General features: G+C 52.1%; 1 protein-coding gene across 4 annotated transcripts in view; it reads left to right on the forward strand.

Annotated features, from left to right (window-relative positions):
• Positions 1–215: 215 nt before the first annotated feature.
• Positions 216–22,906, forward strand: part of WT1 (WT1 transcription factor) — a gene marked incomplete at both ends in the record, with an annotated part of 36,476 nt that continues 13,785 nt past the window's right edge. For 3 of the 4 annotated variants that reach the window (XM_082000357.1, XM_082000354.1, XM_082000355.1), the window contains 6 exons: positions 216–606; positions 4,720–4,842; positions 5,091–5,193; positions 11,085–11,162; positions 20,548–20,650; positions 22,032–22,182. In XM_082000357.1, coding sequence (XP_081856483.1) covers positions 216–606; positions 4,720–4,842; positions 5,091–5,193; positions 11,085–11,162; positions 20,548–20,650; positions 22,032–22,182 — 949 coding nt within the window. The remainder of the gene's footprint in view (positions 607–4,719; positions 4,843–5,090; positions 5,194–11,084; positions 11,163–20,547; positions 20,651–22,031; positions 22,183–22,906) is intronic. The other variant, XM_082000356.1, reaches the window with a different exon arrangement.

Raw genomic sequence — 22,906 nt, forward strand, 5'->3', positions numbered from 1 at the left:
ACAACCTTTCCCTGTCGCTCTTGCCGGCTCCCGCAGGGCTGGACCCGGGGAGCTGCGTCGCCGAGCAAACTTCCCCCAAAGGGCTCAGCTCGCCGGCCTGGTGCCTGCAGCCGGAGCCGGCCTCCGGCCTGGCGGGCAGGGGCCAGGTGTCCTGGAACAAGTGCGGTCCGGGGGGAGACTGGCTGCCCGGCGGCAGGCAGAAGGTCTGCGAGCAGATGGGCTCCGATGTCCGAGACCTCAACGCGCTGCTGCCCTCTGTGCCCTCCCTGCCGGGCAACAGCAACTGCACCATGCCGGTGAGCAGCGCGGCGCAGTGGGCTCCCGTCCTGGACTTCCCCCCAGGGGCCTCCTACGGCTCGCTGGGGCCACACTCCTTCATCAAGCAGGAGCCGAGCTGGAACGGGTCGGACCCCCACGAGGAGCAATACCTGAGCGCCTTCACCGTCCATTTCTCCGGCCAGTTCACGGGCACGGCCGGGGCTTGCCGCTACGGGCCCTTCGGCGCCCCGCCGCCCAGCCAGCCGCCCTCCGGCCAGGCTAGGATGTTCCCCAACGGGCCCTACCTGCCCAACTGCTTGGAGAGCCAGCAAGCCATCCGCAACCAGGGTAAGGGCAGCGCTGCCGGGCGCCCCGGGGAGGGAGGCGGCCCCCGCAGGCGCCCGCTTAGCCTTGCCGGGCCGCGCTGGATGTGAACGCCAAGCTCGGCCTTTCCCTCTGCGGCAGCCGGGCAGGGTCAGGCGATCCAGTCCTCCCGTACCCCCTTTCCCTCCCCTGTGCGGCAGCCACGTCGCTCCGGGGAGTTTTCGGAGCCACGAGCTGCTTTCCCGCACCCTTCGTGTGGGCCGGAGCCCCCCGCCCACACTCCCCGGGCCGGAGCAGCCTCTCGCCTAGGCAAAGGTTTATGCGGGCCGGGGATGGCGCCAGTGCTGGTGTGGAGATGGGGCCGGTGCCCCGAGACAATTCCCTCCACAAATCTTGGGTGGGCGTGTGGGGGTGTGTATGTGTGTGCGCCTCCAAACCTCCTCCTGCATCCGGAAACCGCTGCCCGCACGTTAGTGTTTTCAAGTCCCTCGCCGAATTGCCCCCGGGAGCGCTGAACGCCGCCAGGCCGGGTACGCAGCCAGGGCCGCCGCGCAGTTCCCTTTCAGCATCTCCGTGGCCGGGACCGGCTGCGCTGGAGCTCGCTGCGGCCCCTGGAGTCTGCGCCGCCCTCAGAAACTGGCGTGGACTGCAGGGCCGGGCGATGGGTCAGTCCCTGCATGTGGCACCGGGACCGTCATCTAACCGTTTTTCTTCCAGTGGCTGCAGTACCAACGTCTGCGGGTGCAAACGCGAGGAAGAAAGGGGAGGGGGCCTTTCGGCCTTTCGGGTCTGCAGCTGGTCCCGGGGCGCTCTGGCCGGGGGGGGCGGGTCGGGCCGTGGCGACCCCGAGACTCGAGGGACGGGGGGAGCGGGGGAGGCGGAGGTGCGCGGCCCGACCGCTGCGGGACGACTCGCCGAGGTCTCGCCGCTTCTGGCGCGGGGTCGCCCGCGGCCAGCCCGCAGCTCGGGCTTGCTGTGCGCCGCGGGGAGTGTTCCCGTTCTTCCGCGACCCGCCGGCGAGCCTCAGGCCTGCAGGTACGCGGCAGCCACGCACCCACAGAGAGGGACCGGGGGTCGCCGCCCCGGCAGGACGCGAGGAGGATTCGGGCTGCCCCGGGGGGAGGCCGGCGGGGCCAGAGCGGAGGCCGAGGCCGGCCGGGCGCTGAGGGGCGGCCCGAGGCCGGCGCGGCTGTCCGGGGCGACGTTTGCAGTGCGGAGGGGCGATGGCGGCGGAGGGGAAGCGGTGGTTCGGCAGCGCTGCCGTCCACGGGCCTCCCCCGGGCAAGAGCCGGGTGGCGATCTCGGTGCCACCGCTCCGCTGCCTTCGTCTCCCGGCCCCTGCCCCCGCTGCCCGCCCAGCGCCGGGCTCTAACGTCGGAAAACGCGGAGCGAGGCGCCAGGGCCGCGCCACCGAGCCCGGCTGGGAAGGGTGGGCAGCACCCCCGCGGCTCGGGGGCAGGCTCGGCCGGGCCGGGCCGGCGGCGCGGCCCCTGGGCCGCTGCGCGCCCGGGGGGGGCTGGAGCTCCGAGCGGCGGGAGCCGGCGGGGAGCGGCCTGCGATCGCGCCGGCACAGAGCACGCCGGGGCAGGGAGCTCTGCCGGGGGTGTTTTAAAGACATCTGAAAGGATTTTAGACATCGGAGAGGACTTGGGATCGCTGGGCAGAAATAGCGTGGAGAAGGTGAGGTGAGAGAGCTAAAGTCGGCCCGGGGTGGGTGAGCCGGTGGGCGAGGGGCAAAATGGCTGCGACCTCGCGCCACCCTGTCGTCGTTAAAGGGAGCCTTTAACGCACCAAAACACGGAGCCCGCACTGGACTTTACTCAGTCTCCGGTGCCCGGTCTGCGGCACCGCAGACCCTGCACAGGCAGACGGACACCTGTGCGCGGCCGGAGAGCCGCGGCCCAGCGGCCTCGCCTTCCCTTCAGCTCGGGGCTGCCTTCCCGCACGGGCAGCGCTGCGGCTGAGCCACAACTATTTTCGGCGACAGGCAGCGAGCTCCTGCGGCAAGGAGGAATTCGGCAAAGGGTGTTTGCTTTCTCTCTTTTTTTGTTTTTTGTTTTGTTTTCGTGGATGGATAGAATGTTTTTGCTTTGGCTCTCCTCAAGGCTGTACTCCTATTTTTATTTTTTTTTTAAGCCTGTTCCTCCAACCGTGGGAAAGACGCTACCTTGGCTCTGCGATGACAGTACTGCCAAGTCTGGGATAGGGTGGGGGTTAGGGAACTAGAGCTTTGAAACCTTTGAATTTTCCTCTTTTTGTCCGTCTGTCTCTTTCATCCAGCTGGGCTCCTCCAACAACTGGATGCCTCCAGCGGGCCCCGTACTCCAGCAGATGTACAACTTTCAATTATTTTCAGCACATTTTAATCAGGCCTGACTCTGATAACGCCCTAATTAAAAAGACCTCACTATCGGCAGCTCGGTTCAGAACTCAACTTTCTTATCACATTCCTGAAGCTTTGGGTCAGGCAACACCGGAAAATGCGGCCAAAACCTCGTTCTGCTCCGAGCTGAGTTTTGAAGGTCACCGAAAGTCTGCGCCGGGCCAAAAGTAACGTGGAAAGTGTCAGTGTTTTCTGAAAGTTAAAAAAGAGGGAGAGGGAAATGGGGAAAAGGGAGTTGAAGGTTGAGCCTCTACCCTGAGGGCTCAGGGAGGAGATAAGGAGCGAGAAACAGCTGTGGGATGGGAGCCGGTAAGGTACCGGCCTGTCAACGCTGCTCGCATCGCCGCGAAGGGAGCTCTGCTCCTAGGGCCGCGGGGGTGTGAGAGAGGTTTGGCCGGGGACGAGTCAGTCCCACTTCCATCCCAGCCCCGCAGTCTCAGAGCCGGCTTAAAATCATCGCGAATGTTTCAAAGTCTTCTGGATTTTTTTTTTCCCTTCCCCACTGCTCCCTTCATTGCTCCCGTGCAACTCCGAAGGTTAATTAAGTCCTGTAAGGTGGCTGGATCCAGGTTCTCTGCACAGAATAAAATGCAGAAGCAACTGCCGGATCCCTTTGTTGCCTCTCCATTTTATCGTCTCTGAAAAATCCCCGTGATTATCGATCGGCGGCGGCGAAGCAGAGACCTACGCAGCGCCGAGCACTCGGCACCGGAGGGAAAGGAGAGAGGAGCCCGAAAACGGTCCCGAGTGATCCCTCTGGGCTGACCAAGTCACCCCCGGTCACATCCACGGCCCGTGCTGGAATAGGCGGGTAAAGAGAGGGGGGTGTGAGGGCGGGAGAGCTCGTCGTCATTTGGTTTCTTTTCCCAGCCCGCGTCGGACTTTTTGTTTTGTTTTGTTTTTTGGAAGAGTGACTCTCGGAGGAGCTTGGTGCTCGGGGTAAATGCTGATGAGCCGAGAAGCCTCTGAGATAATATTACTTTGTAATTACTTTTTTAGCTGAAGTTGTTTAGCCAGCTCCAAGTCATTAATGAAGGTTCGTGTCCAAGCACCTGATTTACGATTTCGTGTCGGCCCGGGGTCAGCAGAGGTGGTCTCTTTCCATCTGAATCTGCTCGGTGTAGGAAACAAAATAGGCTGTTTATTATTTTGGAAAGCAATTTTCGCTGAAAGGAGGAGTTTTATTTTTGCATGTAACATTCCGCCTCTTTATTGCAGACTCTTCAGAAAACTGCTCTTAAAAAAAGATAGAGCGAGAGAGAGATTAAAGGGTAACTTCTAAATTGGAAACGGCAGAGGAGTACACTGAGCAGATGGGAATCTTCCTCTTTAATATGAGCAACAATTAATGAAAACATCCCTTTTTATTACCGAAGCCGATCTGTTCTCTTTAAACACGAACGAGACTTCCGACTTTTCGCCCCTGGGAGCGAACTGCCCCGCTCGCCTCTCCCCGGAGCGGGGGGGGGCCACGGGGGGCCCACGGGGATCCCACCCGCGTGGGCCTGCGCCCGCAGCCTTGCCAAGTGCGTGAGGGACGGTGAACGAAGGGGCACGGCCTCGCTATGTCCTTTTCCCCACCGCGGGCAGCAGCACCGGGGGAAGATCAACGCGGTGCAATAAACACGAAGTATCTCGGCAGCCCGCGGCGGTGGGAGCCCGCAGCGCTCAGCCGGGCGTGGGGTCCTCTCGCTCGACGCCTCCTCGGGAGCGGTCACAAGGCTCCTCTAACCCCTCTGTGGTCTCTTCGGCAGGTTACAGCACCGTGGCGTTTGACGGGACCCCGAGCTATGGCCACACGCCGTCTCACCACGCCGCGCAGTTTACGAACCACTCCTTCAAACACGAGGACCCCATCAGCCAGCAGCCCTCCCTAGGTAATCTCGGCCTCCGCGGGGTGCGGACAGCGCTCCCGGTCGCGGGGGCCCGTCTCAAAGGGCGCCAGCGGCCGGCCGGCAATCCGGAGTGGCTCCGGAGTCGTGCCGCTGCCCGGCTTGCGGGCCGGGCAGGGGGCTAGAGCTGCCCAGACGCTGGAGGACGGGGCCGCGCAGAACCTTCTGCAGCGCAGGGCGGAGGGGAACGGCCGGAGACCGCCGGGGTTAACTCCTTGCCGCTCTCTCCGCAGGGGACCAGCAGTACTCGGTGCCGCCCCCGGTGTACGGCTGCCACACCCCCACCGACAGCTGCACGGGCAGCCAGGCCCTGCTCCTCCGGACCCCCTACAACAGGTACCTCCGCCGCAGGGAGCTTTGCCTTGCTTCCTTTTGCGTGGGTTTTGGCTCGGACGTGATCTCTCCCCCCGCATGCCGTTCAGGCAGCTTTCTGTGTTACGGACGGAACCAGATTTATTTTTTTCTTTCTCAGAAAAAAAAAAAAAAAGATTCACACGTTAAAAGAAACAAAACAGCAGAACGCCCACAAACCCGAGAAAAGCCCGCGGGCCTCGCCGTCTCTCGGACCTTTCCCGGGCTGCCTCGCCCTGCTGGGCTGGGGCGGCGGGGGGGCCGACGCCATCGGGCGCTCCCGAGCATCCCCCGCCGGACCCGGGCACCGTGCTGCCGGCTCGAGGACCGCTCTCCGGCGGCAGGTGTCGGCCGCCGCCGGGAAGCGGGAGCCGGGCTGCCCGGCCTCTTCGGGACACGCCCGTCCCGGAGCCCGCTAGTGCCAAGGGGTCGGGATTTGCCCGGGTGCGCTCACCCGCACCGGGGCGGCGGGGAGAAGGGGCCTGGGGCAGCCCAGCCGAGTCCCGAGCCTGCCCCGAAGCACCTCCGCCCTGCCCGAGGCGCCGTGCCCTCCGCGTCGGCTGCGGCTGCAGAGCGGAGTCGGCCCGCTGGCAAGTCTCCGCTACCGCCCTTCCCCAAGGCCGGGGAGGCGCGGGAGCGGCAGCGATGGGCAAAGCGCGGTACAGGCGACTACAGCTCAGCTCCGTCCAGGGGCTTCGTCTTGCTGAACAAAGGCCCTTCCGATGGCTCCCAGGAGCGACGGGGACTGGCCTGCAGGGAGGTGGCTCACTGGAAACGGGGCAATAAGCCTATCGGATTCCCTTGCTGGGAGAAAGGTGCATCTGGAGCTTTGCCGCAAGCACGAACTCTCCTTGGCGACAGACGGGTCCGTTGCAAGGGCGGCCTCCCGTCTTCTTCGGTCTGGCATGGGGGCCGGGCGTGTCTCTCGCAGTTTTACAACGTGTTTAGCGAGCAAAGAAGTTCCCCGAAATTTATTCTTCAACTTTTTGTGAACTTGGAGCAAGTCCCGTATCTGGGAGTTGCTAAGTAACTCTCGCACACAAAACAATATGCCCCCGCGAAGGAAGCCGCGAGCGGCTCCTCTTGTAGGGCCGGTTATATCATCTCTGATTAATCAACACTGGACGTGGGACAACAAAATTCTGTCACTTCCAGAAGCCACTTCGCTAATGAACGTGAGCTGACGTCAAGGGAAGGAGGGAATGAGGTAATGAAGGAAGGAAAGAAGCCTATCCAGAGAGATTAGCTGGCAGAATAATTGGCGGGGCGAACTCCTGCGCTGAAGTGACAGAGATCGCTCGCCTCGCGGGGGAATCTATAACTATGGTTTTAGGGGGGCCTGGGGAGGGCGGCTCCCAGCCCCGCCGGGCCCCGGGACTCGTCCTCGCCCCTCGCTGCCCCGATCCCCCCGGGGCTCCCGGCGGCGGCGGCACCGGGTGTGTACTCGTTGTGTGCGTGTGTCGGGGCGAGCCCGGTCTCGGGAGGTGTGATGCCGGTAGGAAACCGCTGCTCGTGCCGAGAGCTCTCTCCCCTATGGGCCTCCCCCGAGGCAGCATTGGAGGGGGGGGAGCACAGCCTGGCACCGCCCTAGCGCGGCCACCCCTCGCTCAGCGCTCCGGGACACGGACATGGCACGAGTGAGTTCTTCCCGACCTCAGCCTTCATCCTACTCTGCTCCCCGGGGAGGTTTGCTGCTCACTTCGGTGGGATAAGGATTGCAGCCCTTAAACCTCACGCGAGCCAGTTCCGATGCGTGCGGCTGTCAGGCAGGGCAGAGCGTGTTCCGCGTGGAGGGCAGAGCCAGCTGCGCAGAGCCTGCTCCAGCACCTCAGCCCGGAGGGGTGCCGAGCTCGGCAGGGCCTCGCCTTGTCCCCTCCCGCGCGAGTTCAAAAGCGCCTGGAGAAAACGATTTGCCCACGACACGAGACAGTGTTGTCACCAAAGCGGGTGGCTGGTTACCGTGCAGACACGGGCGTGACGCATTAGCCGTATTTCCAACGGCCAGAACACCGACCGCGCTGCCTTTGTCAACATTCGTATTGATTTGGCGCAATCTTTATTATCATCATTATTTTTTTGAGACCGTATTTATTCCGTACCTCCTTTACGAAGATGTATTTGGCTTTTCGCAGCTCAGGTCCTGTTTGCCAGTTCTGCTTTGGCAGCTGACGGCTCGGTTGCCGCTTCTGAGCGCCGGGGGTGGCAGGGATGGGGCGGCGAGGCTGGCCGCGGCCATGCCCGTGCCCGCTGCGCGCCTCCCTCCCTGCGCGCCTCCCTGCGCGCCTGGGCACCATGCGCGGAGCGCGCAGCGGGCAGGCGGGGACTGGGTGCTGCCGGTCGCCGTTGGCTTCGGAGAGGTGTCAAGGCGGCGGGAGAAGAGGAGCGCGGCAGCGGGGTGCTGCCGGCTCCCCCGGCGGGGGACGAGGGCCGGTGCTTGCCCCCCGCAGACCCCGGCCGAGGTTTGGGCTCCCCTCGGCCTTGCAGCCGCCCGCTGCATCCCGCCGGGCTCCGTCCCCCCGTCTCGGGTCCCTGCTGCACCGGAACGCGGCCCGCGGGGTCATTCTTCGGCGAGCAGAGGGGGAGCAGGAAAGCGGCGGCGAGGAGATGCAGGGGTGAGCCACCGCCACCCCGTGCTCTCCCTCGTCCCGCCCGGTCCTCTCACCAGCAGGCTGCAACAGGCTGCCATGAAGCCGCTGTCGGCTTCCCCCAGCCTGGCCTGCGGGGACCCACGCCGGGTCGCGAGTGGGCGTGAGCGTCAGGGTCCTTCGGCCGGGGGAGCTCCCGGCCTGGCTGGTGCCAGCCCCTCTGCAGCGCGGGGGGAGCTCGGATGGCCCTAGGGCTGAAGAGCGTTGCCCTTCCCTCCCGTACCAAGGCAAAGCTTGTTAGAGCTTTAGTGAAAAGATCGTAATTCTTACACTGGAAGCAAAAGTATCTCTCAAATCTCTCGCCTCGGCAACTGCTCACTCTCCGTTTATAGCGCAGCCCGCTCCTCTGCCAAGGAGTGCCGCGCCAGTTGTTGACAGCTGGACACGGGTGACAAACCCGCACAGGCTGCGAGTGTGCATGAGATGACGAGCGTTTTGTGGGACCATTAAAACGGTGATGTGAACTTTTCTACCTCGCGCTGTTTAATGTAGTAAACATGCTCGATGTTGAAAATTTACTGTGAGTCACACTTACAAAGACTTTAAAAGTGGAGGAGTCTCGGTTCAGATTATAGCTCTTTCTGTGCAGAGGTCAAGAACTCGGTAATACTGCAATGCAGGCCAAAACAAACTCTATATGATCTACTACTGGTTTCCTTTTAAGTTCCCTTTTTGCTCAGCGTTGACTTCCTTTTATTCCACTCCAACTTACATTAATCCCCGTTGTAGAAATGTTCCCCCCCCTTCCTCTCGTTTCTCTTTAAAAGCATCTCCGTAATGAAAATAAGTTATTTTTAGTGTCGTCTTTGTGGCCGTTTGGAGGGCCAAGGATCCAGATTGGAATCAGTGCAGGCATATCCCCAGAGACCCCCCGCTTTCCTTCTCATCGTTCAAACCTCATCCAAAGCCGAGATTTGGAGAGGAGCTGTTAATTCCGTGAGATCATCTCACCGTACCGTCGATAATAAACCATGGCGAGGCGTCCATGGAGTTAGGGATGTCCTGCTCTCTGTCACAGGCCAGATGCGAGATATTTAACCCCGTGTCGGTGCCCGGTGGCCCCCAGACCTTGCCGGGGCACGGAGTTCGGCGACGCCCACCGGCCTCCCGCCCCGGGGCCGCTTTCGTACCGTTTGGCAAAAGCTTGGGCAATCCCGGGGTTTTCGAGACGTAAAACCCGCAGGGTCGCGGGCTCAGCATCTCCACAGAAAAGAAATTTCTCCCCTTGACCACTGCCGGCAGCAGAGATCACACAGATCCCCTCCACAGCCTCTCTGAGGGGCGTCGGATGCCCCTCCGTGGGCACCCCGGTGACGGGGCATAGCCCACCGGGGCGTGCCGATAGACGGCAGCGCATCCTGCGGGAACCCGCTCTCGGGGCCTCCTTGTCACACGTCTCCTTCTCCCCAGGGCGCGCCCCCGCTCGCCTCCCACCCCGGGGGGGCGTCCGGACTGGCGTGGGGTGCCGCGCCGGGCCGGCGTGGGTGCCGAGCCCGGACGGGCGTGGGGTGCTGGCGTGGGGTGCCGAGTCCGGGCGGCCGTGGGGTGCCGAGCCCGAGCGCCTGCTGCCCCGGCGCTCATTCCCCCGGCTTCTGCCCCACCACAGCTGCGGAGCGCGGCTGCACATCGGGGAGGGCAGGAGGGAGCTGCGGCCTCTCCTCGGCGCCGGGCGTCGGGCTGGTTTCGGAGCGGTTTCGGCAGTTTCGGCCACTGTCGCCCGAAGGCGGCAGGCAGTACGGTGGCTGCGAGCTAGTGACAAGATGAGTAAGTGTATTGCTTTATGAAACAGCAAAGGAGGGGAAAAAGTGGATATTGTGGGGGAGGCTTTTATAAATGAACTGTCAAGTGAAAGAAAGTTAAAGGGAAATCTCCTGCTGTAAATGCATCGGGCGGGCACTTCTAATAAAAATCAGGGTCCTGGAGGAATTAATTACAGCAGCATTACAGGAAGAATTCGTGGAATTGCAAAACGTAGTTGGCACAGACCAGCACGGACTGCTATTGCAAATGGGGAAACTGCAGGAGAGTTTAACAATTCCTGAGCTGATATGCAGGACATTGTAGTAGCATAATAGCACTTCAGACACACTAATGAATAATAGTGTCCAGTGATACTGACAAATGATACTACACATACTTCGAGATTGAAGTCACTTAATTTGTTTTTATATGCAAAAGCTTCCCACTGGAATATGACTTTTTTAGGTCGCTTCTACCTGCCACGAAGAAGAAAAAAAAAAGGGGGGGAGGAAATACGCTCTTCTAATAACAGAACGATATAAATTCACTGCGTGAGTCCAGCGACTGTAGGTGCAATTCATCAGCGGGGAGACTTCTGTGAGCGGCTGTTCCCCGTCCCAGGCATCAGTCGCGGAGCCCGGCTTGAGGCCCGGGGGGTTCCCACCTCGTCCCCCTGTGCGGCGGCAGGGGCTGCGCTTCGGGGAGACTCGTGGGCGGGGGAGGCCCGCAGCCTGCCCCGGGGGCCACGCCACCGGCCACGGCCCCTCTTCGGCCCCGCCGGCGTGGCGGGGGGGCCCGGCCGGGCGAGCGGCCCGGGGCCGCCCCTTCGCCCAGCTCATCCCGCCGGCGTTTCCGCGGCCGCGCTGCCCGTGTGCGAGCGCGGAGCGGCGGCGGGAGGCGGCGGTCTGCAGCAGCCGCCCGCCTGGCCGCCGTGCGCACCGGCGGGGAGAGCGCGAATCCCGGCGGCGGGCTTCGTTTATGGCCCAGCCGCGCCGTTCCCCTCCTGCGCGCCAAGCCCCGCTGCGCAGTAGCATCCGTCGTGAGTCACGATAGCGGCTTCACCTCACTGACCGCGTGGTGCCGCGCACTGCTGGGGAAAGCGCGTAACAGATTTGCCGCCTTAGAGCGACGGCTCCGCGTCGCTCGCGCGCCAGGCTGCCCGCACTCGTTCCCGCAGCTGCAGCCTGTCCCCGTCGGATATTCCTTGTCTGTAAGCAAAAAGTTCTGTGTCTCCGCTTCCAGCTACTTACAAGTCGACGGGCTTGCAGATTCAACGAGGCTTTTCAATCCACAGCCGTTCTTCTCTTTTATTTCCTTTTCTTTTGGTTTTTAAATTCGTAACACATCGGTAAAAGGGATTGTATAAAATTGTTTCACTTTCTGCTGCTATATATTTAGAAACAATAACGAAGACAATGTTGCTATCTTGACGTATTGGTTTTAATTTGATCGCTTTAATTTTGGTTCTAATTCTACATATTTCCACAACAGTGACAATTTATACCAAATGACCTCACAGCTCGAATGCATGACATGGAATCAAATGAACTTGGGATCCACACTGAAGGGGTAAGGCGCTTTCTTCTTTTCCGATCTTTTGCCCTGGCGTGGTTGTATTGCTGAGCTAACTGTGTCTTGCATTTTACGGCTTGGATCCGGTCACTAGCACGAAAAAGACACTGACCGGCTCCGAGAGCGGCTCGTCACCCGGCTATAGCTCACCGTGCCTCGGGCAGCACCGCGGACACCCGAGGCTGAGCGCCGGGGCGCCGGCCGGCGCAGGCCCGGCGGGGAGCGCGGCAGGCACTGGAGCGGCGGCGGGCTGCAGCCCCCGGCCCTGTCCCCGCGGGGCGCCCGGGGCCGCGCCGGGGCCGGCGGGGCAGCTGCGGCCCCTCCGCGCTCTCCTCCTCGAGTCGTCGCCCCTTTCCTACCGTCCCTCTTCCCTTTCCCTCCCTTCGCCGGGCCCTGCGTCCTGTGTCCCGGCCCCGCCGCCTCCCGGCTTCCTTCCTCCCGGCCATTGTCGCCCTCCCACCTGCCGGGAAGAGGCTCCGGCCCGCCTCCCCCGCGGGGCTTCCTGCCGCTGGCCGGGCCGGAAGGCCCCGAGGCGCCGCGGGGCCCCGCCGGGGTGGTGGCCGCTGGGGGGGCCGCGCTCCCGGCCCCCGCGTCTCCTGCCCGGCTCCCCCAGACGGCACCCGGCCTCCCGCTCTGCCGGGCCCGGCCCTGCGGCCGAGGGCGGGATGCTGGCGGAGGAAAGGGAGGAGGAGGAGGCAGCCAGGCGGCGCGAAGCCCTCGGGGCCGGTGCCCGGCCGCTGGACAGCCTGTGTCCGCTGCCTCCGGTAGTCCTGCTCCGGGCTGGTTGTCCTCCGGCCCACCCGGAGGAGCATGAGGGAGGACCGAGACCCGCTGGGTCGCTGCACTGCCCCAACCTCACCTTGTTTCACCTACGACCACCACCAGAGCCACCTCTTGACCTTGGCTGAGACCAAGCCAAAGGTCTCCTATTCTGCCCTGAGTAGAACGTTGTCTGTGAAAACTCTCCTAACGGAAGGTAGGTATCGCCAACTTGCTTCGAGACGTTGCTGGCGTCGGAGCGAGTGCAGTCTCAAGTGAATAACCGAGCAGTCTAGAAAAGCTCACATAGATCCATGCTTTCACGTAGTTGTCCATGAATGTGAAAACCTTGTTCAAGATGGACTTTGTGTACAGTGCTGTAGCGTGATAAAGGAAAAAAAAATACTATGGGTCTGCTTCTAGCTCATTCACAAATGGTGGCTGAAGGTTAGAGGGAGAAGATAGTAGTGTAGTCAACTATCTGTATTGAAATGAATGGGAGAATTGAGCCTAGAGAGATGTGTCAAGGAGCTCTCTCGTGGTTAGAGAAGATCCCCAAAGCCTACAGTTGGGCACAGCTCAGTGTCTTTTCTGCTGATCCTCTCTTTTTAAAGGTTATTTCCTACTTTTTTATTTTGCATAAATGTTTTTGATTTCCTCTTTAAACTGTACCCTTTAAAGATCAGTCATTGCAATATTAGACACTGTTATGTCTCTTCTGAAGAAAATATCCTGCAAAATGGAGAAACACATCAACCTTGACCGAGGTCCAAGTTATTAAAGCAAGGAAGAGGTTATTCTTTGGGGAACTCAGTTAAAAAAAAAAAAAAAAAAGACACAATAGAAATGTTAAAGGAGTACCGAACAAAATAAATGGCTTCTTACTTGTCCAGGAGTCAGACTGTTAGCAGTGTAAAGTATGTGACCTAGGATGCATGAAGCGGCGGGGGGGTGGGGGGGGCGGGTAGAAATCAAGATGAATGATCTATGGTAAAACAAAGCTGAAAGTTTTGGTATAGGCCAAGATTGTAGAATCTGTGGAAAATCAGTGCTAGACATAGCCTCATCACTAGTAATATGAGCCAAAATAGTTATCTGTCTTTTCTGGCTGAGAGTTACAATACACAGTACCTCCAATCTCAGTTGCCATGAACATAAGGTATTCTTCCCAAGATTTACATCTTTAAAATATATGAACTGTTCATAAGTGATTCCCAGGCGTTTAGTATTTCAGATGCTTTTCTCAATCTTGTAGTTGTAATTTAAGAATTTTGGAATCAATCTTTCTGTTGAAATATGGAGCTTCTAGATTCTGTCCAACGATGAACAGTTCTTGTTTAGCTCCTTGCCTTGAGTTCTCCTCAGCAATTCTTCCTGGCTTCGATAAGACTTCTGCACATTATAAGAAGGAAGAAAACGTTAAGTTTTGCAGTAAGTTCTGCAAATGGTTAGACAACTCTACGGTTACGTAAAACTTATGGGTCATACACTTTATACTTGACAGTAGACCAGTTCAGTAGCTTGCCTTCTGGGTTCGTGTTAGGTGTTGAGTTTAATGTACTGAAATGAAGCTGTTGCCGTGCATTTCAGGTAGAGTTAGTTAACAGCTCCTACGCTTAAGTTATCTACTAGTTCATCAGAGAGCGTTCTGGTTTTAGCTGTTTACATTCTTGCCAATGTTTGACCTATCAACTCCAGAAGTTTGAAATTTGGCAAGGAATACTGTCAGGTGGCTAAAGCTGTGTCCTTTTCAGCCATTGTGTAGATCACTTCCATGGAGTTGCAAGCTTATGAACAGTCCTGTTCGTGTGTGATCAGAAGCAAGAGTCTGGCATCTAACCTATGTAATGATTGTATGTACTCGACCCCTGCTTCAGCCCATGGCTTTTAAGGGCTTAGAAGATTTTTTTCCTGATTTTTTTTTTTTTTTTCTCCCTGGCTATTTTAACATCAGATACTGGAACTGAGGGCAAGAAGTTTCTTCGTCTTTGTGAGTTTTTGTCTTTGAGTGTTTTTAGTAGGTGTAAGCATTAGGGAGCTGCAGAAGACATGGCCTGAATGTCAAACAGAGGTGGGCAGTAAAAGGTATGGAATAGAGTGCCTGACGAGCCATTGCTAAGTGGTGGAGAGAGACACATAAGGTGAACAGAGATGTTGTCCTTTGGCACAGTACAAGAACATGATAGGCTGTCAAGGGAAGGGGCAAGAGGTGTAAATGGGGAAGCAGATAGAAAAGGCTGCAGCCAGACTACTTCAGAACATGAAGTAGGTCCTAAAAGTTGAATTCTAGATGTTTCTACTTGCTGGCAAACCAAAAGGAAGTCTGACGCCGCAAAATAAGCTTCGCTCTGCAAGCAGTTGTCTCTGCAGAAGAAAACAACCCACTACTGCTTCCATATAATCCAAGTGACTTGAATCTGTGCTGTAGATTTTCACTTGGGTTCTGAATGCCAAAGATTGAGCTCAAGTTGTGCTTGTAACTCTTGTGAGGGAAGAACAGTCCTTGTGAGCTAGTGCCTTGATTATGTGTTGCCTGTTTGCCCAGGGACTTCTCTGTCACCTTCTGAACTTTCAGTAGACAAGAGGGAGGGCTGGCTTCTTGTCTGTGAGAGCTGTAACACAAACTGGCAGCTTCAAGGATCTGAAAGGAAAACTTCATGGTTAAGACAGTGAACATCACTGTGGGACTGGATTTTATCTCTTCAGACTGTTTGCTGGTGGTTTGTTCTTAATTTTGTGGTATTTTGTTTGGAGCAGCTGCAATCAGATTTATGCTGTTGCAGGAAAGCCAGTGTGTCCTTTGTTTACAACCCTGAGAACTCAGGTCCCAGACATCTCAAAATGGATGTCCCATGTCAGTGGACACCTTTCCACCTTTCCTTAATATTTTTGTGTTGCTGTCTTACTTGTCCAATGTGGACAGTACTGCTTCTCTTCACAGTCGTGTCGTAGAGGCAGACCTCGTGGCTATAAAACCCTCCTTGATATTTGGATGAGATCTGTATAAAAGTGACGTAGAAATGATTTATACCAAGCAGGAAATGATATGGCATTGTAGACAAGAATTGTAGCCACACACCCAACAGCAAGACATAACAGAAATATTGCATAGTTGTCTCTTCAGCTGCTCAAGCAAAGAAGTTTTGATCCATATTTCCAACAGTCATCTGAAATCAAGTATATAACCAGACAAAATTTGTTTGTTTGTTTTTTCTTTTGGTTTTGCTCAGCTGTTAGATAGTCAGCATGTTCCACAGACATTTGTATATATTGCTGTTTGCTCAGGCTCACTGGAAGGAAAATGAAGTATGATCTCTGCAGCACACTATTAAAACTGCATCTAAAACAAGACAGTGGAAACTTAGTTTGTCCAGGAGTGAATTGTAAACGGTTTTCTGTTTAGCCATGATTGCATTATTAGTAAAATTTGGAGGTGCAAAATTTCCTGCTTGGGTTCAGTTCTGCAATCAACATGAGTTGGAAACGGGCAATGACCTATTGTCTCTAATACCGAATTTCCCCTTTCCCGCTGATAGCTGAGGGTCTCATTTTGAAGGGAGGTGTTGGTTGAAATCCTGATTCCACTCAGGTCAATGGTAAAAAAACCCAAACCAAACAAAGACTACTGAAGTCAGAGAGACCAGGGTCCCCTGAAAATCCAGTGCCTTCCTTTCATCAACCAGCTGGTTTTCTCATTGAGGATGGCAGAAGGGCTGTAATCTGTGAAATCACATTTTTTAATATTCCTTTGCCTTGGAAAATGCAGATAAAAATGCAGCTTTATACTCTACCGTCCGTAATAGTACTAGACAAAAAACAGGCAGAAACATGATCTTCCATATAACTAATCAGAATCTTTTTGCTGTCTCCATACATATTTTTTCCCAGGGTGCTAGGATGGTAAATATTTTAGCAGAGGGAATTAACTCTACTTCTCTTCCTTTATGTTCTGTTATCAACGGGACTAGCCCACACCCTCACTTTGCCTCATTTTTGGCTCTGTTTCTAAACCCTAAAATTCCTGTTCCTGCATTGAAACACAATTAAATTGAGGCTTAATGTGGTGCCTGTTTTATGTAATCTCGCTTTCTGGCTTTTTTTATTCTTCCAAGTCTGAATCTCATGAATCAATGTGTATTCACCTTTCATCTGAAATTTTCTAACTCTCCTCAGTATGCCCTAAAGCTTCCCTTTTTTGGTTTCTGAAATAATAATAAAAAGCTTAACTCTTCAGATTAAGTTGTAACTGCTTTCTACATTAGACAGACAATTTCAGTTTAACAAAGTAAAAATGGTGTGAGAGAGAAATTGCAGCTTGATTATTTTTTAAAATATTCAGATTAGAATGTCATCTTTTATGAGTTTTTTTATAACCACTTAGATTGATACAACTCTCTAAAGCTGCTCTGTTTTTCATCACACATTCTCATCTGTAAAACCTTCATTTTTATTAATCTTCGTACAATCTGTACAACTTTGAGATTAATCATTTTAAAAGAGCTACTCTCCGAGTGTTAAGGATTTGCTGGGCTAATGGCAAATGCAAGTGCTTCTAAATATTCTACGACACGTAGCGCTTGCTTAGCGTTTTATGTTGCATAAGTATCAGTCTTTGTTTCCCAGTTATCTAGAGTTACATTTTATGGCTATGTTTCCAGGACTGTTTCTGGCTGCCTAGAACCAGAGAGCAAAATATACTGGGTCCTTTTTTAACCAACTAACTGGGTGAATTCTAAATATTCATAGTCCGGTTCTGCCTTCGTCCAGTTCCCACTGAAGTTACAGTTAATATACAGGGAGTTGTATATTTACAAGTAAAGGCAGAACTAGACTGTGAGGCCAAATCCTTCAGTCCTTGCTCGAACAAGAATTTCTGTTAAACCCTGGCAGCCCAGTTTGGCTGCATCTGGCCTTGCTTAGTTTTGACTCCTTTTAGGACTCGTGGAGGGATCAGTCTAGTGTCTCTCCTAACTATAAGTCTGGGCCTTACTGGGGATTTTTTTTTGGTCTTCTTTGGTTAATTCAACTGTTCGCCCCCTGATTATTCCCCTGGCCTTAGCTGAATGTCTCCTGGGGGCTGCTCAGCCCTTGGAGCGGGGGAAGACACAGCGCAGGAGCTTTGGCTGTGCTCTCAGCTGTGCTCTGAGAGCACCTGCAGCAGGGCAGCGAGCGGCTCCCTTGGCAGTTCTTCAGGCTGCTGTGGTGTTGCCTGAGCAGCCCATGCTTCGGGGATTGAACCTGTGGGTCCTGGTCGCAGAAGCCTGTCTCTCCTGAAGTGTCCCCTGGATTATCACTGTTTATCTGAACACATAATCTCTAATGCATCTTCTTTTTGATTTGTAATGCGTATATTGTTAGTGGATCCGGGGTGTATAGCGTACCCACTGCAGTGCTTTGGTGGAGATCTAGGCTGTTACCTAGTCCTGAGAATCTAGCGGGACAATTTTTCATTATTATTCTTATAGATTTGGTGGCCTAAGCATATGAGGCATTGTCTCTTTGCCTAGTTAAACATAGAGTGCCTGACTAGAAAAGCTGAAGGTTAAGGCATCTCCTACCCTCTTAAGGTTTCCATCTACTTAAAGTACTGCAGGTACAAATTCATCAGTTACTTGTATTGCTCATGTATGTGGATTGCATCTGATGATTATCTCTCGTATGCAATAAAGCAAGTGTTTGAGTTTCAGTAATGTAGTTAGGAGATTTATGTTGGTTCTTCTATCAGCGCTTTTATTTTAGTATATAAATTGCAGCACTGTGAAGCAAGCCGACTGTGCAAACCGTGGTTTACATTTTGTGGCATACGTCACAGATGCATTGAGTAAAGAGACTGGAAGAAAAAAAAGATTGTGTTTCACAGTGAGGTTACTGTCGATGCAGAGCGAAGGTTGAAGGTCAAGAGAGCAGTGGCGTAGGGAAAACTCCTCCTTCGGTGTTCCAGTTTCTCCACTGACCGGAAGGAATATTCACCTGTTAACTTCTATCTCCCTGAAGGTCAGATTATTCCAATAGCGCTTCATAGTGAATAAATAGTATTTTAACCAAGAAATCTCACGTGCTCCATTTTACTGTTGTCACCCATATGACCGTGCTGAGTACCAGACAACGTTGATGGAAATGGGCCCAATGTAAAATGGGAACTAGGGTTTCTGGTTATTAGAGCCTCTCTCCTAGGGAGCTGGTTAAGTAGATGGCTGTTCATTACTTAGTATATTATGGGTCAAGAGGCTCAGAAAACAGGTTTTACTCTTCAAGGCTTTGCAGCTGTATGTACAGTTTTAGTGAAGTATATCTAGAAATAATGGGAAGAAATACAAAAAAGGCTGAATGTTGAGGAAGGCTTCCCAACTGTGCAATAAAAATCGAGATGGAGATCATCTGGAGAATACCTCCCATTCACAGAGCCATTCTCAAGGGCACGGACAGGGTCTTTGTTCTGCTGCTTATTCCTGGGAGGAATTATTTCAGACTGACTGGTCTTTACAAAAAAGGTCATCACTGAAAGATGAAAACCATGTGAATTTGGAGGGAAAGTTAGGCAGTGTTTTATGGTATACGCTTTTACTGCGTATTCCTGTTCCTCCTTCCAAAGCTTCTGCCCTGGGAATTGTTCTTATCTAACTTTGTGTCTCTTGTTTATTGTGATGTGTAAAGTCGCTAGCACAGGCGTGAATGAGAGGTTACAGGGTTACTCAGGGTGACTAATGCTTAAGTTTATAGTTTCCCTTGATTTGCTGCTACGTTGCAGATCAGCAATAGCTTCTACTGCAAACCTTCCTCCTTATAAATGGTAGTTCTCATTTAATTTCTGTTTTAAAATGCACTATTTAATTTGTGATTAACATGGCTATCACCACAGGTTGGGTGCTTTTCAACTTTTTTTTTAACATCTATGGACTTACTACCTTTCAATAGGGAGGAAAATTCAATGCTGAATTGAGCAAATGGTCATTTGTTACTTGTATTGGGGAACAAAAGGCCACATCTGGACCCTGAGTAGAGGGGAAGACCCTGTTTAGTTGGACGTGGTACATACCTAGAGAAGAGTTTAATACATTTAAATCAGTTAATGGTATCTTCCTTTATCTGTTATTGCAGATACTACTGCACATCAGAGATACTTTCTTGCCAGCACCCTATAACTTATTTCATGATGGTGACCTGTTTGCCACTTAAAATGGAAATAAACAGAGCATACTTTCCTAAAAGGTGTAGCCTTTGATTTGAATAGGCAGGTGGAGCCAGGATTTGAATCTAGTAGTTTAAGCAGCAAAGGACTTGACCTAAAGGAACACATCTGCCAGGTGGCAGCCTGCAAGCCGCTATGGGGTTGAGTAATGAGGAATGCGACCCACACTCTGCAGTAAGAGCTGTTCACAAACACTGCTCCGCTCCTGGTTAGCCAGGTTCACAAACCACTTAGACATCTCCCGCATTCCAGTTCCACTGGCTGTTCTGCAAAGCACTTAAGAGGTTTAAAGCTTCCTTGTAATTCTACTCTGCACATGAACTCTGAGTGAAGAGAAAGGAAGGACCAGTGAAATGAGAGTCTGGGCCTCAGGGACCCCTTCAAATTGCTGTTGCAAGCATTTGGCACAGACTGGGATAACAACCTATGTATCCATCTTTGTCCCTAGCTGTGTGCCCTTGGGCTTTGTTCCGGGCTTTCTAATTTCTAGTGCAGTGTAAAACATGAACACTTACTGTCACCAATGTATATTAATACATGTGGCAATGTACATGCCAATGTAGCATACTCATTTAAAAATAAAAATTAAAAGGTATTTTCATAATGTTGACATTAAGAAGGTTGCAATCAGGAAACACGGCAAAGTTCCTAAGTGTTCTGGACAGGAGAACATAGGATTTTGCAGAATATAATTAGATAAACATATGGTTGTGACATCCCCAAAACACAACAATTTTACAGATGTTTAAAATTATTGTGATGATGCTGCGTGAGGAACCTGAAAATTTATACCTGGCAAGGATAGGCTGGTTTGGTTTTTTATTTTGTTTTTACAAAGGGTTAATTTGTAGTGAATCCTGCAAGCTGATATGTGGGATAAATAGTTTGGACACTGATTTGTAATCTCTGTTTATGAGTACATGACTGCTATTCTTATAAATGTCATCACTTTCTTGGTAGTATCTGGTAATATCTGAGTCATGAAGTGCTGACAAAAATCCACTGCAGTTAATGCGAAACTTGAGGCATTTTGCTCATTCCAAAAGATATTAGCAATAGCCAGCCTCACATTTAATTGATAAATAATGTGTACATGTGCACATGACACAGTTATGCTGCTACGTGGATTTTTTCCTCTTAGCTAAAATCTTTGTGGAAATACATCAGAGTTCAAATCATGACAATTTTTTTTTTCTGGACTGTCTTAATGGATACTAATAGATGTATGTATGGCGTTAGTGCATTGTGCCAGCGGGAGGAGATCCATACGAAGGCAGAGCAGGCTTCCTTTGGTGGATTTCATTTGAACTTTGATGCCCTGGCTATAAAAGCGAGCTCTGCATATGTTATCACCGACTTTAGAAATGAAACCTCTCAAGGAGCTGAGTACTGAAAAATATTTAATTTCTGCATTATTCCCCTCTTTATTTACAGCCATACAGCAGGATATGAAAATGAGAACCACAGCGCTCCCATGTTATACAGCTGTGGGGCCCAATACAGAATACACACGCATGGAGTTTTTAGAGGCATACAAGTGAGTATAGTAGGACATTCTTCATAGGGGAGTAAAACTGCTGTCTGTTTATAATGTTCATTTACTACTTCACTGGTATCTATAAATACATCCTTGATTTGTGGTTTCCCTGTGTTATCAAGAAATGCTTTACCTAAGTGTCCTGACTTCACTGAAGCCATTGAAGTATAATATAAGATTTCTTTCTGACACAGTCATTTCAAATTGTTTATTTCTTCTTCTAAAACATATCTGTGAGGCAATATTCCGTACCAACTTCTCAGGATGGTCCAAAATATATGATACAGTTTCCAGCTTTTAGCTCTTAGCTCCTGTCACTTTGGCCATGTGAAGCTTCTGTGGTTACGACAGACTATGTCTGAGAATTATATATAAGAAAGTATTAGATGACATTTTGCTTTTACCGATTTCTGAAACTTTACTAATTCAAACATATTTCCTTAAAACAAAATATAGCAAGTGGTTGTTTCCTAATGACTAAGCAATTACTGAACATTTGGAAGGAACTTACCGTTCATGGGAGTTAATTTCCTCCCTTTCTGAAATAGTTGTATCATCAATAAATACCACTGTAAAAGATATACCTTCTTAAAACTGATGGCAGTCATTAGATAATATTTGTCTCTTCTGTGTTGCTCTGTGTTCTCAACATACATCAGTGTTTTTAGACAGCATCTTTTCTCCTTTTCTGAATAGTTTAACAAGTCATTATTCAGTGGCAAGCTCTCAGAAATAGGCTCGTGAGCCAGCTTTTGTTGAGTGAAAAAAAGTAAGCTCTTGATATTTTTAAGGAAGTTAATTATCTCAGAAGGAGAAGATCATTTTTGATGGAACATTGTGACAGTGGCCAAAATGCATTAAGACTGAACTTTTCACCAGCTCCACCTAGATGGTCTTTCTTGTTTTGTTTTTTACCAGTTTGTATTAACCCAATACATTAATTTCCCTGTCCTTTAACTTCATATGAGTGCTTAAAATAGAGAGGAGAAGGCTACTCTGGCTCGTGCTCTTTTCTCTTACGCTGGTAAAAGCCTAAAACTATTTCATATGCCAATGAGTGTTCTTCCAGGATTGTGTGATTATACATGGGGTCAGAATGTGGCCCATTTAATCTTGCATATAAATATTGGTGAGAGAATTTAATAAGTAGAGTTCACTGTATTTCACCTTCAAATAATTTTAATATTCTGCAAAGAACAGCTTAAGGTATACTAAGGTTGTACTTCGTCATTGTAGAATAAAATAAAATTGCCTGTTTTCAGTGTAATATATTTAAGTATCTCTTTGTCCTGGAGAAGTGCCTCTGATTGTTTGTCTTTGAATATGTTAAGTAAAAGCTTGAGAACACACACGTTGCATTAGCAAGTCTCTGTCATTGTAGGATGTCCGACGGGTGCCAGGAGTAGCTCCAACTATTGTCCGATCAGCAAATGAGACAAATGAAAAACGTCCCTTCATGTGTGCGTACCCTGGCTGTAACAAGCGATACTTTAAGTTGTCCCATTTACAGATGCACAGCAGAAAGCACACTGGTAAGTGTCAGCATGGATTGGTATAAATCACGTTGCAGTACTGGACAGCAAAGTGGGTAGGGTGATTTTAAAATAGCATAAGGTGCAAGAAATGATCTGCCAGGTCAGGGACAGTGAGAATCTGTCAGAGGAGGTATGTATGTGCTCTGTCATCTGGGCAATCCCTCTTTTGGATGCGGAAGGCTCTCTGAATCTAGTCAAGAAAACCACAGAGCAGCGCTGACAGCAAGTAGATCTCCTCCCTCCCTCTCTTACTGTTATAGGATATCATTCAGGGCTGTGAATCTTCCCCCCCCGCCCCGCCCCCCATTTCGGAGCATCAAAGCTTGTTCCAAATCTTAATTGTTGTTAACTATTAAGAAGTTTCCTCTTCAAGGGGAACCTAGACATTCAGCATCCTCGTGTTTCCCTGTGTAAGCCTTTTCTGGTCAGGGATGGAGGCAGGGATTGGCAAATGAGCTTCCTTGCTATGGGATCTTTCCATGAAGAATTGAGCCTGAAGCCAGTCATTTGTAGGCTAAGATCTGGGTTCTCTCTGAGTTCAGGCAATGTAAGTTACATCTCAAAATGTGGAAATCAAATGTCCTGCTGCACCTTGCCAAAGAGTAAACAGAATTATTTCCCCCACTGTGAGATCTATACTGTTGGAAATGTATAATTATGATATAGCTTTAGATATAGTCGACATTATTTTTGACTGCCTATCATATTTTTAGACAGTTCG

This window comes from Phaethon aethereus (assembly GCF_964289735.1).
Source record: "Phaethon aethereus genome assembly, chromosome: 5".
Classification (NCBI taxonomy): Eukaryota; Metazoa; Chordata; class Aves; order Phaethontiformes; family Phaethontidae; genus Phaethon; species Phaethon aethereus.